Source organism: Phymastichus coffea, unplaced genomic scaffold (assembly GCF_024137745.1).
Source record: "Phymastichus coffea isolate CEN01 unplaced genomic scaffold, Cenicafe_Pcof_1.1 PCOF00074, whole genome shotgun sequence".
Lineage (NCBI taxonomy): Eukaryota > Metazoa > Arthropoda > Insecta > Hymenoptera > Eulophidae > Phymastichus > Phymastichus coffea.
In genome coordinates, this window is record NW_026706885.1 from 353,826 (window position 1) to 369,200 (window position 15,375).

The 15,375-nt window shown below is 31.3% G+C and overlaps 3 protein-coding genes across 3 annotated transcripts; 2 read left to right on the forward strand and 1 right to left on the reverse strand.

Annotated features, from left to right (window-relative positions):
- Nucleotides 1-86: 86 nt before the first annotated feature.
- LOC131668083 (replication factor C subunit 1) lies at nt 87-3,793 on the forward strand. The gene is made up of 2 exons (XM_058941930.1): nt 87-215; nt 284-3,793. Exon 2 carries the CDS (start codon nt 383-385, stop codon nt 3,659-3,661), a length of 3,279 nt encoding a protein of 1,092 aa, XP_058797913.1. The 5' UTR covers nt 87-215; nt 284-382; the 3' UTR covers nt 3,662-3,793.
- A 283-nt stretch (nt 3,794-4,076) lies between these two features.
- On the forward strand, nt 4,077-7,137 carry LOC131668085 (vesicular integral-membrane protein VIP36). The gene is made up of 7 exons (XM_058941932.1): nt 4,077-4,357; nt 4,703-4,818; nt 5,240-5,437; nt 5,495-5,657; nt 5,885-6,051; nt 6,131-6,194; nt 6,292-7,137. Exons 1-7 carry the CDS (start codon nt 4,219-4,221, stop codon nt 6,441-6,443), a joined length of 999 nt encoding a protein of 332 aa, XP_058797915.1. The 5' UTR covers nt 4,077-4,218; the 3' UTR covers nt 6,444-7,137.
- A 183-nt stretch (nt 7,138-7,320) lies between these two features.
- LOC131668084 (wolframin) lies at nt 7,321-12,893 on the reverse strand. The gene is made up of 7 exons (XM_058941931.1): nt 12,493-12,893; nt 11,467-11,571; nt 11,062-11,278; nt 10,762-10,982; nt 9,482-10,683; nt 8,951-9,303; nt 7,321-8,869 (listed from the first exon to the last, which is right to left on the reverse strand). Exons 1-7 carry the CDS (start codon nt 12,548-12,550, stop codon nt 8,422-8,424), a joined length of 2,604 nt encoding a protein of 867 aa, XP_058797914.1. The 5' UTR covers nt 12,551-12,893; the 3' UTR covers nt 7,321-8,421.
- Nucleotides 12,894-15,375: the final 2,482 nt, after the last annotated feature.

A 15,375-nucleotide genomic window follows, 5' to 3' on the forward strand; every position in this document is an offset into this window, starting at 1 on the left:
ACGTTAAAATATTTTTTAAACCACAGGTTAGTAAATTATTAAATAACGCTTTTGAATAAAGAAACATAAAAATTAAGTGAGAATTCAAAAAGGACAGGCAAAATTATGCGCATGCGTTTAAAAATTGCGCGTAAAATTCGCATTGTTAACCTACCAATGTTTTGTCATCCAAGCATTTTGAGATGATCTTAAATGAAAAGTTAATTATTACTCAAGTAAGACATTTATCAATTGCAATATAATGATTTTTTCATCTTTACAATATATGTATATAATGTTCTAGAATAATAAATGAACGCAGTAATAACAAAGGTGTAATTAACAAAAACTAACCTGTAAAAAGTAACAAAGATTATTTTGTAGTTTTTCAAAAACAAACAAGATGTCTAAAGATATAAGATCATTTCTGATAACAAAGGGAAATACTCAAAATCTCAATGACGTAAAAGTTAAGAAAACACGTCCAATCACTTTTTCAGATGAGGAAGATGAAAGTCCTTGCAAGGGAACAAATGCAAAAGTTATTGATGTTACGAAAGCAAAGGATAATTATAGCAAATCTCGTTTAAAAAAACGTACCATTTCGTCTGATGAAGAAGAGGAAGTCCCGAACAATCTAAAAAATAAAAAAGCAAAATTATCAGATAAACATAAGATCAATTATGAGGAAATACTTGAAGAGATATATGACTCTCCTGCAGAGTTATTAAGAAACAAACCGATAAATAGAGCTAAAGCTCAAAAATTTACAAGTAAAAAAGCCCGAGAGTCCAAGAAAAATTCCAAAGATTCCTATCTCGAAAAATTCATTGGTGAAGATGATGATTTTGATGCTACCTTGAATCAACTTGATACATCACAGGTTGAGGAGGAATATTTGTCAAGTATCAAATCTGAAACATCATCATTTTTTAAAAGTAATGATAAAGATGCTCAGAAAAAAGAAAAAGAACATTCCAGCACTGAGGTTAAAACCAAAATAGATAAGATCAATGTTTTTGATACTAAAGAAGAAGAAAAACAAGAAAATTTTGTAGAGTCAAAAGATAAAGTATCTCCAACTAAAAACAAAAAAGAGGATAGAAATCATCATGAAAAACATAATTATGAAAAAGAAAAAGATTTTCATCTTAAAAAATCAAAGAAAGGAAAAGAAAGCAAAGTCAATACAAGCAGTACTGAAAATAATGATACAAACTTTAATGAAATAATTGAAGAAAAAATAGAGAAAAAGAAAATTGCTGCAATTATGTATCAAAAGTATTTGCACAGAGGAGGTGCTAGAAATCCAGGTTCTAAAGAAATTCCACAAGCAGCTGAAAATTGCCTTGCCAATTTAAGTTTCCTCATAACTGGGGTTCTCGAATCATTAGAACGTGAACAGGCAGAAGGAATCATTAAGCAGTATGGTGGAAAAGTAGTCCATTCAGTTTCAAGAAAATTGAGTTATATTATTATTGGAGATGAACCTGGACCTTCAAAGTTAACTAAGGCTGAAAGTCTTGGTATCAAAAAGTTAAGTGAGAATGACTTTTTGGATTTATTACGTTTAAGTCCAGCTGTAGATAGTAATGCAAAATCATCAATTACATCTGATAGTAATATTAAACGCAAAAGAGAAGAGTCCAGTTTTAATAAACTTCCTAGTCTTGAGAAATCCAAGAAGAGTAAGGAAGAACTACTTTCAACAGATAAACAGGAAAATCCTGAAAATATCAAAATAAATAATAAAGAAGATTTATCTTCAAAAGAAAAATATCACAGTTCTGAAAAAACAAAAGCAACAGAAGATTTAGCTTTTAAAGTAGATAAAGAAAAAATTAATGCATGTTCTCAAAAGAACTTGAAACATATAAAATCAACAGTCAATGAAGAGCAATCTTCAAATGTGAAAAATGAAATACAACCTAGTACTTCATCTATTTTTAATGATATAACAAATAATTTACAAGATGGTGTTGACCAACTCACAGCGTTAGTTGAAAAATACAGACCTACAGAAATGAAACAGATCATAGGTCAAACTGGAGATAAGAGCAATGCCAATAAACTATATGCATGGTTGAAAAATTGGCATAATATTCATGGTAAAAATTCAAAAGTTTCAAAACCAAAAACATCATATCGAGATGACTCTGGTACTATATATAAAGCAGCTTTATTATCTGGACCACCTGGCATTGGTAAAACTACAACAGCATATGTAGTTTGTGCTAAACTAGGATATGAAGTCTTGGAGTTTAATGCTTCTGATACAAGAAGCAAGAAACTTTTGCAGGAAGAAATTTCAGGTATCATATCTAATAAGACAGTGAAATCATTTATAGATAAAAGGCCAACCAAGCAGAAAGATCCACCAAAACATGTACTACTTATGGATGAAGTAGATGGTATGGCTGGAAATGAAGACAGGGGTGGAATGCAAGAATTAATTGCTTTTATAAAATCTACTGAAATTCCAATAATTTGTATTTGTAACGATAGACAAAGTCCTAAAATAAGAACATTGGCAAATTACACTTTTGATCTACGATTCCAAAAGCCAAGATTGGAACAGATTAGAGCTGCAATGATGTCACTTTGCTATAAAGAAGGCATCAAAGTAGATTCAAATGAATTAACTATGATCATTCAATCAACAAATCAAGATATTCGTCAAGTTATTAATCACATAGTAGTATTATCAGCTAACTCTAAATCAGTAAGTAATAATAGAATAGGTATTAAAGATAAAATGAATTACAAGAATTTGAGATTAGGACCTTGGGATGTTGTACGCAAAGTATTTAGCGCAGAAGAACATAAGACTATGAGTATTCATGATAAAAGTGATCTCTTCTTCCATGACTACAATATTGCACCATTATTTGTTGAAGAAAATTATCTTATTGTTACACCAAATGGTCCCAAGAATCAGGTGTATGATAAAATAGCTAGATGCAGTGAGAGCTTGGCTTTTGGAGATACAATAGAGAAGAATATTAGAAGTAATCAGGCATGGAGTCTTTTGCCAGTACAGGCATGCTTTTCATCAGTAATTCCTGGATCAATAATGTCAGGATTTATTAATTCTCAAATAAATTTTCCAAGCTGGCTTGGAAGAAATTCAAAGACAAATAAATTTGACAGACTCTTACAAGATATTACTGTTCATGCTCGTATAACTACTGGAGCAAGTAAAGAAGCTATAAACTTAGACTATATCAAATTGCTTGTAGATTCTATTGTTAGGCCTTTAGCTTTAGAAGGTACTGAAGGTGTTGAAAAAGCTATTAGTGTAATGAATCAATATCACCTTACAAGAGAAGACTTGGACTCGCTAGTAGAGATTACAAAATGGCCACATACTCGAGATCCCATGCAATCTGTTGACAGTAAAACAAAAGCTGCATTTACCAAAGCTTACAACAAGACCGCAATGTTTGCTGGTGTTAGTACTATGAAAAAGAAATCTTCTGATAATACTCCAGAAGATGAATATGATGAAATTGATAAAGAATTATCAGATAATGATGTTGAAGATGAGAAAATTGAAAATGATAAACTTATAAAAGCTAAAGCTTCAAAAGCAAAGGCTAAAGCAACATCTGAAAATAAACCTAAAGAAACTAAAGTTAAAACTAAGAAACCTGCTAAACCTGCATCTCGATCCAAAAAATAGTAATTAAAATTGTACTGTAGTGTCTAGTAATGTAAATGTTACAAGATTTTTTCTGTATGTGAACGTTTACTGAACATATTGTATTTTTGTATTTAAATTATCAAGTGGTAATAAAACTTATTATTTACGAAATTGACAATAATTGGCATTTGGGACATTTATTATTCTCATATTTAAAAAATTTTTTTATTTATTTAACTTTGTAATAACAGTTTGAAAATCATTAGAATAAAACTCGATTTAAAATAAGAGCAAAACTTAAGCATTAAAAATTATATTAACTTGTTTAACTAGTTTGTATAAGTTATCGATCGTAAGATATGTCAATTTTTAAATTAATGAATGCATTCGCTAGCGCATATAAGCTCGGTACACGTCAGTTGGACTGGCAAAACTGATACCCGTCGACCCGCGCCATCATCTGGCGACTCCGGCTTTTTAGTATCGCCTGTGTTGGCAAGCGGTATTTGTACGCATGTTCGTTTTAGTAGTATAGTTAACAGGAATAGCTTGGAATTTTTTTAATTATTGGGAATTCATAAAACAAAAATTACAAAATGATCTGGAACGTTATCCACAAACTACATTTAAGCTGTTACTTGTTATTAATAATCGAGTTGTTCATCGTCGTGGGTGCTGAATGGAATACGAATGACTACATGAAACGAGAACATTCGCTAATTCGACCTTATCAAGGTGCGTTGATAATCATATTCATTAATTAAGATATTTTTATAGCAATGTATGATAATTTGCTTGAAATAATATCTTCCGATAAATGATTGGTATACGCAAATTAATAACTGCAATTGATAGATTAATAACATTTTAGGTTATGACAACTATGATAACTATTTTGACGCGTCACCATTTTCAAATAAATCTTGAATCAAAGTATGATTTTGAATAAGTTAGCACTATTTATTCTGTCCATATAATTCTTTGTAAATGTAATATATTGAATGTACATTTTCTGCAAGTCATTTTTTTTTCTTTGGGTTTAGGTATAATGTTGAAAATTTTAGTTGAAAATTATTACAGGTTCAGGAATGACTATACCATATTGGGATTTTATGGGGAGCACATTAGTTACCAATAATTACATAAGATTAACACCAGATCTTCAAAGTCAACAAGGTGCAATTTGGAATACAGTGGTACGTGTTATTCAAATATGTTATAATCTTTATAATGATATTGCCATATTCTTATTTCGTTCATTGCAAGTAAGTATCGAAGAACTTGTAGTTACTTTTACTTTTGAGTGTTTTCTTATAAAAATCATTTTTACTTCAGCTTCTAACTTAAAATTATCAATACAATAGACCAGTTTTTCTAATAGATAAGAATTCTTATACTTTGATTACCTGATATTTTAATCCATAAAAAGTGATACCTTTGTCAATTTAAGTCTAAATACATTTTTATTACAGATAGAATTGTAAAGTGAAATAACTCATGTAATTCATTAAATAACTTCTTTCAAATAATGCTATTATATTGAATTTTTATTACAAAAAAATTTGAATTAGTTATAAATAAGCTATATTTTTATAAGCTTTATTAATTTATTTTTAGCCATGTAATGCCAGAAATTGGGAATTGCAAGTTCACTTCAAAGTTTATGGTAGAGGCAGGGATTTATTTGGAGATGGGCTTGCAATTTGGTATGCTAAGGATAGAATGCTACCAGGTCCAGTCTTTGGAAGTAAAGATTTATTCAACGGTTTAGCAGTTATACTGGATACATACAGTAATCATAATGGGCCACATAATGTGAGTAATTTTCAAAAATGGAAAATGAAGTATTTATGAAGTATTCTTGTGCAACAGCATCAACACCCATACATCTCTGCAATGGTGAATAATGGTTCTCTTCACTATGACCATGATCGAGATGGTACTCATACTCAACTTGCTGGCTGTGAAGCAAAATTTAGAAATTTAGAACATGACACACACATTGCAATACGCTATGAAAGAGACACATTGACAGGTACATAAATCTGTTCATATTTTCAATGCATTGAATAATTAATCATTATAATGGTACACTAATATTAGCATGTTGAAATCAAGAATAAAGATAATTGAGTTTAGTGATAGTTGATTATAAAATATTTTATATTCTGTACAAGTTCCTTCCAACAATTGAATACATTATACTATTATAGATAGAGGTAGAAAGTCATGAAAATTTAATCAATACTTAAATTGTTTTAGTTTCAACTGATATTGCAAACAAGGGAGCCTGGAAAGAATGTTTCTCAGTAAAAGAAATAAAACTGCCTACTGGATATTTTTTTGGTATCACAGCCACCACTGGAGACTTGTCAGATAATCATGAAATCCTATCTGTTCGTCTATTTGAATTGGATTTGCCTAATGATGTACGTAAAAAAATTTGTATGAAACAATTGTAGTATAATGTCGATATAATATGCTATTTATAATATTCTTGTCATTTAGCCAAAAGACCAAGAAGACAGATCAAAAATAATACCATCTGCAACTTATTTCGAGTCTCCAAGAGGTATGTACACAAACTATCATGTTATTAAATAATAGTTGATATAACCTTTCTACTGTTTTACTATCAACATTTATTTAAAAATCAATTTTTATTCCAGATCATGTTGAGGATCCAAAACCATCCTCATTAAGTGGAGTAAAAATTTTCTTCTTAATGCTTCTTGGCGCTTTAGCACTCATTGCTTGTGTAGTTATTGGAATCATGTTTTATCAAAAACACCAAGAAAATAGTAGAAAACGATTTTACTAAAATTAATGCCTCATTAACATTTGACTTGTTAAGAAATACTAGGTCTGTATAAAAGTCAATGAATAGTTATATTATACATTGGTTTGAGTAATGTGACTAATTTAATTGTGAACAGTTTAAAATGCAGGAATGTGTGTACCAGTGTATGTAAAAAAAAATTCGTAGGTAGTGTTACAAACTTTATTTATAAGTATACTATCCAATCACTTTTTAATTTATATCAAATACACACCATATGTCTTTATTATTGATAACGTAATATTTACGTTTTTGATAATATTTTTATTTGAGTATTCGATTTAATCAAAAGTCTTTTATAAGTTTGGTTTTATAATCAATTTCATTGTTAAACGTAAATCAGTTTTAAATAAACAATACTCAAATGAAAATGTCTAGCAGAAGAAAATTTAATTAATGATTTTTTTAATGTGACATCTGAATAAATAATTTCTTAAATATACACTAGCACTTACAATACAATAGCATATTTGTATATATAAATGAACAGAAAACATTGTCTGTATTATATAATTTTAAGATTTCTTCCTAGTGTGAAATTGCTGTTTTTATACAGAGAGCCTGAAACATTTATGAAAATTGTGCATGTAACAAATTAGCAATGTTTTTAAATAAGAATGTAAACCTGGTTGTCGTTTTTCAGACTGTTGCCAAATATATTACATATAAACAAATTAACCATATTTTCATGTTATCTTTATTCATTGTTCATGAGGATTGAATACAGATTGTATAATAACTTAAGAAATATCGAAATGAATTAAAATTGCATGCTTTTACCCAAAAAGATTACAATAAAAATAGCAAACAAAGTTGACTACTTATGATATATTTTGATTCACTGTCGGAGTACTTTTTTATTTTAATATAATGCAAGGCACCTTTTATTGTTATAAGTGAATAAAATTACAACAAAATATAACTTTCTCTAAGCTTACACAATTTCAAAGATACTTTTTTTATTTACGTCAAGAAAGACGCATGTTCTGTTGGAGAATGTTTATACAATAAACGATCAAATTTCGTGCAATGCATTTTATAGATCAACTGCAGTTCTTACAAATTGAAAGTTTAAATGAACAGTTTTTTGAACTATTACCTTAGCACTGTATGAATAATTTTAAATGCAATCAAGTATTAAAATTTGACACATGTAATCACTGCCTAGATATCTATACGTCTAATATATGTACGTCAATTTTCATACTACTTATACAGAAAATTTCATAATTATAACATTCTACATCTCAACAATAAATTAACAAAGTCTTTTCAGTAGAGAAGTTATCGTAAATTACGCATATTAATTATTTAACATAATAAAAAAATAGTTCTTAATTCGTCGTATTTTCGTGGCATTGAAACTAATCTTAGTTTACATGCAATGTGATCATGACAAATATATGAGAATATAATGATATTCTACTTATGCAAATACCTGATTGAACGGTAACATAAAATAGGTAAACATTTCTATTCGTTAATTCTAGTTAATTACTTATAAACTATTTGGCTCACAAAGTTAAGGAATCTACAACAAACTCCATATATCTAATATAAACTATGTTATTTTAAAACTATTTGCCACCATATAAAAATTCATATACTATGATAAAGTGAAGGTAATTTTTTTAAGATTTCGATCATACGGTATACCAAACTCAATGAAAGTACAATTCGTTTGAATATTTCCGTTGCTTTGCGATAAATATGGTAACATTTCAATACTGAGTTAGCTTTATTGTTGAAGAGAAGAACTAAAATTGTTATTTTCGTACTTACATTTTGTACGCAGTAAAAAATGCATCTTAAAAAATGCTTCATATCATAAAAATATGAACTCTAGATAAAAAAAAAAATTTTAATAATTTGAACGAATATTCAAAAACGTAATTAAAAGTACGATTCTAAAACGTATCAACTTGAGTTATTAAAGGCTTTAAAAAGCATGAAAAAAATCTTATTTAAATATCACAATAGGATTAAGAAGAAAATTTAAAACGGTCTTAGTCCCCATATAGACACCTCTTGCAACATCCATCAAAGTAATCCAGTATTCATCTCTCTTATACGATTTTAAATCTATGGCGGAGCAAACATGACAGCCAACTTCATCTAAAATAACATGAGGGGCCGAACCTCCAAGAAGAGATTCACCGTTTACCCCGTGATTAGATAAGATACCAGTGAACCATATTTTATCACCAGGATAAACATTAAGACTGAAATTGGAGAAAGATCGATCACCTACAAGGACAACTTGAGCACTACTACCCCATATACCATTCTTCATCTTTATAAAAATTTCGAATTGGTACCAGTTCCAAGCAGCTAAATGACATTTGCTTTTTTTCTTACGAGCATTCAAATATGCTTTACAGTTCATTTTGCGAATTTCATTTGTATACCTGTAAAATTAAAAATAAACATTGATCATTATCTTATACAAGTAAAAATTTCTACCGTACAATTTATTTACTAATACTCACTTGTCGCAATCATCTTTGTGCGGTTCGCCAAAAGCACAGCGCAATGGATTGGCTATGAAATCAGGAAATTGATCGACGAGAAGAGCCAAATTATTGCTAATGGACTTGATACGAGTGCTAGTGACGTAGCCCTCCCAAGAGACAGATATCCCCTCGAGTTGCGCACATTTAACTTGAATTTGAGCTTTGGACGATGACTCTTCCCACGCAGGTTGGTGGCAATAATTTTGATATTGCTCCCATGTAAGCTCGGACGGCATCTCAAATGGACTGGATTCCACGCTGGACGTACTTTTGTAACCCGTGATCAGTGGCCACATGAGGAATGCACCGGCAATAATTCCAAGAATCAACTAGAAGTAAGACATTTTCAATGTCTCATTTAACAATACATCAATATCAAACAAAATTAACCCTCAAATAAGATGACAAATATTATTAGCTCATAGATGATAAATGACACTTTAATAAAAGAAAAGCTGCATTTTTATTTGTATAAATCATGCAGAGACTGATGATGCAAGGTCATACCTGAGCTGAAGTGATAACCCAGTTGAACCTTCTTGGCGTTCTAGTTTTCCTCAGATACCAAGAGGCAGCGAACGGCAATCCTCCAAGTACAGCCGTAACACCAACCCTCATTATGAGATCGCTCTCGGACATGTATTTGGCAGTAGCAATAATAGGTAAAATGATTGAAGCCAAACCAACAATCGGTAGAAACAGCACCATCCCAACTAAAGCCAAGGCACCTCTGATCAAGCCATACCAAGTAGCACTTTGCGAGCTGAGTACAGACATTTGCCACCAGCTAAGCGTCACACAGTGCGGAATCAGGGTTTTGTAAGTGCCTCTCCAATTCTCTTTTGCAGCCATCTTCAAGCACACTGCAGGTATCAACAGGTAGAACACGACGCGAAAGTTGAGACAAAACTCAATGCCATTACCGATGACATACGAGGCAAAAGTTGGTACTTTGATGTCAAGAAATCGCCAGGTTTGCGCTACTACCGCGTCCATTTCGTACGGATACTTTGCCAATACGTTTATACTGAAACTAAAAAGTGCCAGGAAGTCCAAACCTCGAGAAATCCGTACAAAGTTGAACAAAGTGACTAATGTCAACGTGAAAGCTATCACTGTGAATTCGGATTGTGGAGTCCATTGATGAGCTACTATAGGATATAGCATTAAATTCATCAACAAAGCCAAAAAAAAGTGACCATACGGCTTGAGATTGTTCCTGCAGAACTGATACTCGGCTTCTTCGGGATTTAAACTACCACCGGAATAGCTGAGAAACAATTGTGACCAAACTCGTAATTCAGACAATTCTCTTTTACTCTGTAGAATCTGGAACGTAGCCAGAATCATTACTATAAAGGATAGATAATAGAAGGCTAATGGAATAAAAAGTTTAATGCTCTCGGCACCGAGTAGCGCGTGAAGCAGAATAAGCACGAGCGTGTGCACGTGACTTGTGAAAAATAATTTCCGAAGCGACACAGTCCGGCGACCAAGTGTTTCGATTAGCCAAACGTATAGTCGTTTGAAGGAGGCGAGTGGGTGAACGAAAGGTCGTTGTAGTAATGGTATTGCATCCAACTCCATTTGAGCTGGATCTATGAAACACAGTGCTCGTGAGACTACAGGTATGGTGCCGCGTGCATACGATGTTGCGGCTGATACAAGCGCTGCTTCGGTTATTTTTTCGCCTTGATGTGCCGACCAATCTGTTAAATTAATATTAAATTTATTACACAAAATCACTTTTTATCAATTTTAGGGGTTGTCATTAAAAGGAACATTACCTGGAGGGAGTTCTTGAACTTTGTCTTCAATTTGTTCGTGAGTAGAATCATCATCTGAATGTGAGTCTTGACTACAAGTATCTTCACTCAACTTTTGAAAATGAGTTTTACCATTAACATATCTTGTGGTAGTGGATGATTTAGTTATGGAAGGAAACACCAAATCTCTCATACACCTTTGTAGCTGCTCAGTGGTGATAAATTCTTCACCATTGGACAAACTGTTTAACAATGGCAAAAAATATATTATTAATTATTATTGAAGAAAATCAGATTTTTATTATAGTAATTATAGCTTACCTTATAAACATTTCTCTAGCAGCTCGCCTAGCAAGTTTTTCATCTTGTGTCATGTCTAGGCAACCTTTTACGTCATAATAATTGTGTTCAGTAATACCTCGTCCTGTAGCTAAGCATTTACGTAAAATGTCTGTAGCTTCCAAATTACCCTGTTCAGATGCTTTAGTTAACCAGTAAACACCTAACTTGGCATTTTCTTCCTTGTCAACTTCCAATTCTGAAACAAAAATATTTCATTAAATGAAGGTTCATTTTTTGACAACTAAACCTTTTTATTAGTTCAATAAATCTTAGATTTATTACACTTTACATTATACTCAATTTCTATTCCTATAAACCTTCAATTGGATACAAACTACATTTCATCAATTGTTTATATTTGAATAATTGAGTAATAAAACTTACCACAAGACTCTTCCAATAGCTGTTTAGCCAACACCACTTGTGATTCTGGACAACCATCCTCTGCTAATTGATTTCGCAATCTTCTTAAAGAGCCTTTTGGTCCATCTGAGCAATTACACTTATTATTATAATTGCATTCAAACATAAATCTATTTGTAAAAACTTTTGAATAATTTGGATATTCAAACTATATAAGTATGATTGATTGACAACTTATAAAAAAAATTTATTATGTCAATATAAATAATTTATTTAATAAATTTGTACAAATTAAGTGTGTAGTATAGTAGAAATAGTATGTAAGTTTATTGCAATAAATATCAAAAATTCTCATCTAATTTTCCCACAAAATCTAAATACATGTTTTCAAATAAAATAAATTAGTATAATAAATTAAAATTGTAGAGAAAAAAATTTAATCAAGTTTCATACTACACAAAATGACTATGAGTACTAAATTAGGTTTAGGAGAAAAAATTTTCTAAAAATATGTGTTCTATTTTTAGAATTACTTTTTTTTACAATAGTATTATTTTTATCATTTGCTCACATACACATATACATACACTATAAATACTTCATTGAACACTTTTAATCCAAGTAATTGGAGACTCAAATCTTACTAAAAGTATCTACATAACTTATACATTCTTTATCACACATGCAACATTTATTTTTGAATAAAACAATGGATTTATTTTATTTTTAAATACAAATTGTACTTAATGTTTATATGACAAAACTTAAAAGAAAGTCGTTACATAAGTTTATTCAAGGTAAAAAACAATGGATTTAAAAACTTTAAATAAGTGTTTATACTCTCTAACAATGTACACGGGTGTCTATTGCAGCTTTAATTTTCCACTCTAAACAAAAAAATTGCAAAAAAATAAAAACTGATCATAAAACAGTTGAAGTACCAAATAAATACGACTGAATTCGTCTGCAAAATCAATTCCATTCGCGTCCATCGCATATAAGTTTATCGGTATCGGGCAAAGAAGCTGTGTGCGTGATAGCACTCACCATGCAGAGTCCACTGTTTCCGGCCAGACTTGCTGGACAACGGTACCACACCGGCCATGTCCTAGACGACCGGTGTTTATCCTGGCGAACTTGCACAGCTGATGGATCAGTCTAGCGCGACGAGGAAACCGTTTCACGTCAACGCGTGTGTGTGGGATAATATGCGACTCGACTCCTTTCGCTTTCGCGCTTCTCCCTCTCAGCGTCACTTTGGGTTTGTAGGTTACCGAGATATCTACGTACGTATAGTACATATATATTGTTGCGCGAGCGCGTGGGTACGCGAGGTGGGCACGCATGCGCGTGGAAAACGCGCGCGAAGGACTGTGTGAAAGTTGTTTTCTTTTTAGAGTCTGTAGTTCTTTTTTTTTTTTCTTTGCCGAAGACAGACGGCTGATCACTCGTAGGCGGCAGCAGAGTAACTGAAACGGCTCGACCCGAACGAGTGTTTTGTAACGATGCTGCTCCTTGCATCTTTGATTGCTGCGTGTTGCGTGGGTCGATGAGAAAGTTGATTCTTTGTAAAACTAAATTAAGCTTATTTGTTACGTCAATTTGCTTTTCGGAAATTATTAAAAATGACTATTTTTGCAGATGACTAAGAGTAGTTTTTGTATTGTCTTTTACCTTTTGTTATTTACACGCAACTTTCAAAGAAATGCTCTGACATTTGAAATTAGCTGTTTTGTATGTTACGATTTTAGTAAATTTTTTAACTTTACGTTTTAACGTTACAACAATCATAAAATTGTTCTTGCATTTGAAGTTTTAGAGTATTTGTTTGTTGTTATACGTCGAAAATCTAAATCAAGTTTATTATTTTGGACTTTTAGACACACTTCTTCAAAATATTTGATCTTTAAATGCAATCATTTCAGTTGATAAAAGTAAAAGTCGAATATTTGATGGAAAAATTGAGGAAAAGGGAGTTTTTGCATTGGAGCTTCATGCAGTAAGCTTTTCTCATACAGGGAGATGCGAGTGCATGTGAGTTGGGATTGGTAAAGTTAGCAATCTCATCTCGTTTGTTCTCGCCTGTTCTCGTGTGAGAGCTTACTCAATGTAGCCCCTTTGTCATCTCATTGCATTATCTTCGTTGCATTGGAATGTTGATAGAGAAGAGCATATAGAAATATTTTTCAAAATTCGCGACTAGCATCTTCACTGCCAAGTATTATCTTGGATTCAACAATTTTGTATATTTTCAACTAACCATCTCTTAATTCTCATCATATTTAGCAGATATTTTCTTCAAACTGACGCGTTGCATAAAATATTAACTTCAAGTTAAAAATAAATACGACATAGATTAAAAAAGATTCATACTGGGTCATGTAGCAGTGAGATTCATTTTTAGATCCGATTTGTTTTATGTGAAATTAAATAACCCCTACGAATCCTGCTTCGAAAGTACACGATACTTTATGCACTGTCTTTTATTTTACAGTAGAAATGCAACAAGCGATAGTTACAGACATTATTTCCCAACTGAAACTATTAAAATATCTCTTTGGTCCAGAGCTTTGATTCGACTAACTCAGTTAAAAATCAACAATCATAGATATAAGTAATTGCATAGAACCTTAAGCTTTCTACAAAACTGCAACGACAACAGACCAAAACTCTGTATTTCAAGTTCCAGAGATACCAAAAAATTTTAACAAAATGTAATTACTTAACTGTATAAATAACTTAGAGATGAAAAGGTAAAAAACTATGGATAGTAAAATACATATCCTCACTATACAATTTTATAGATCAAATTTAATATCATTTTTTATAGTTTTTTACGCTTGTTTCGCAGAATTTTGAAAAATAAATTTCTTTCTATTAGTTCGAAACTTTATTATACTTGTAAAAATAACATTATTTCGAGCTCTGGTTAATTAATATGCTATCTTTCATTCAACAGTTTTCTCACCTTAAAAATTGATGAAAGTATTACACCTTACCTCCACCTATCTTAAAATTGAAATAGCTCCTCAATCAAATATGGTACATCTACTGAATGGAGCTCAGAACGTTATTTTTACAAGATAGAATGTTTCAGACTGATAGAAAGAAACTTAGTTTTTTAATACCTTATGAAACATGCATAAAAAAGGCACTAATTTCGACATAAAAATTGTATATTGAAAATAAGTATTTTTTACTCATATAACTTAGTGGATTAAATTTGTGAGGAATGTGTGTCACTCCAGGATTTTTAACATAGATTTTTTAACTTTTGTAACTGGAGCTTCCAAAAAGTTAGATGTTTTGTGGAATGGCATACATTGTTAGTATAAAAAATTAGTAAAGATTTATACAAATCTTTTTTGTAATAAGAGTATGAAAGGGAGAGCGAATCGATGTAGCAGCGCAACTGCGTTGAGATTTTATGGAGTCTAATATACTCTTCACGAAAAAGTTAATTTACATTATCTAGAAATTCAATCGCTTTTTTCTCGTTCAAGAATGAAAGCACATTCAACACGGTGTAACAATTGAGTTCACTGAAGGTTATCACAATGAAATTGATTCAGTTGAGCTCGATGTAGTATTTATGTTTATGTCCGCTGTCACCATTCGACATTATGCGAAAATTTCATGAAGATTTTAGGCTATGAGCAAGCAACTGAGTTTTATGGTGAATCTAATTATGATTTGATTCTTATGGATATCGTGGAAAAGCTTACTGATGTTATTAAGATATTATGCGAAACCAAGGATTAACTAACGAAAAACGCTAGTACTTACTGAGACAATGCCGGAGGGTAATAAGTCCCCATTTAAGTCATGAATACCACGTCGACCTATGGCTATATAGACTAAATAGCGGAATCATGCAATAATATTAGATAAATTTTACTTTATTATTTGAACATTATTTTAAATATTCAT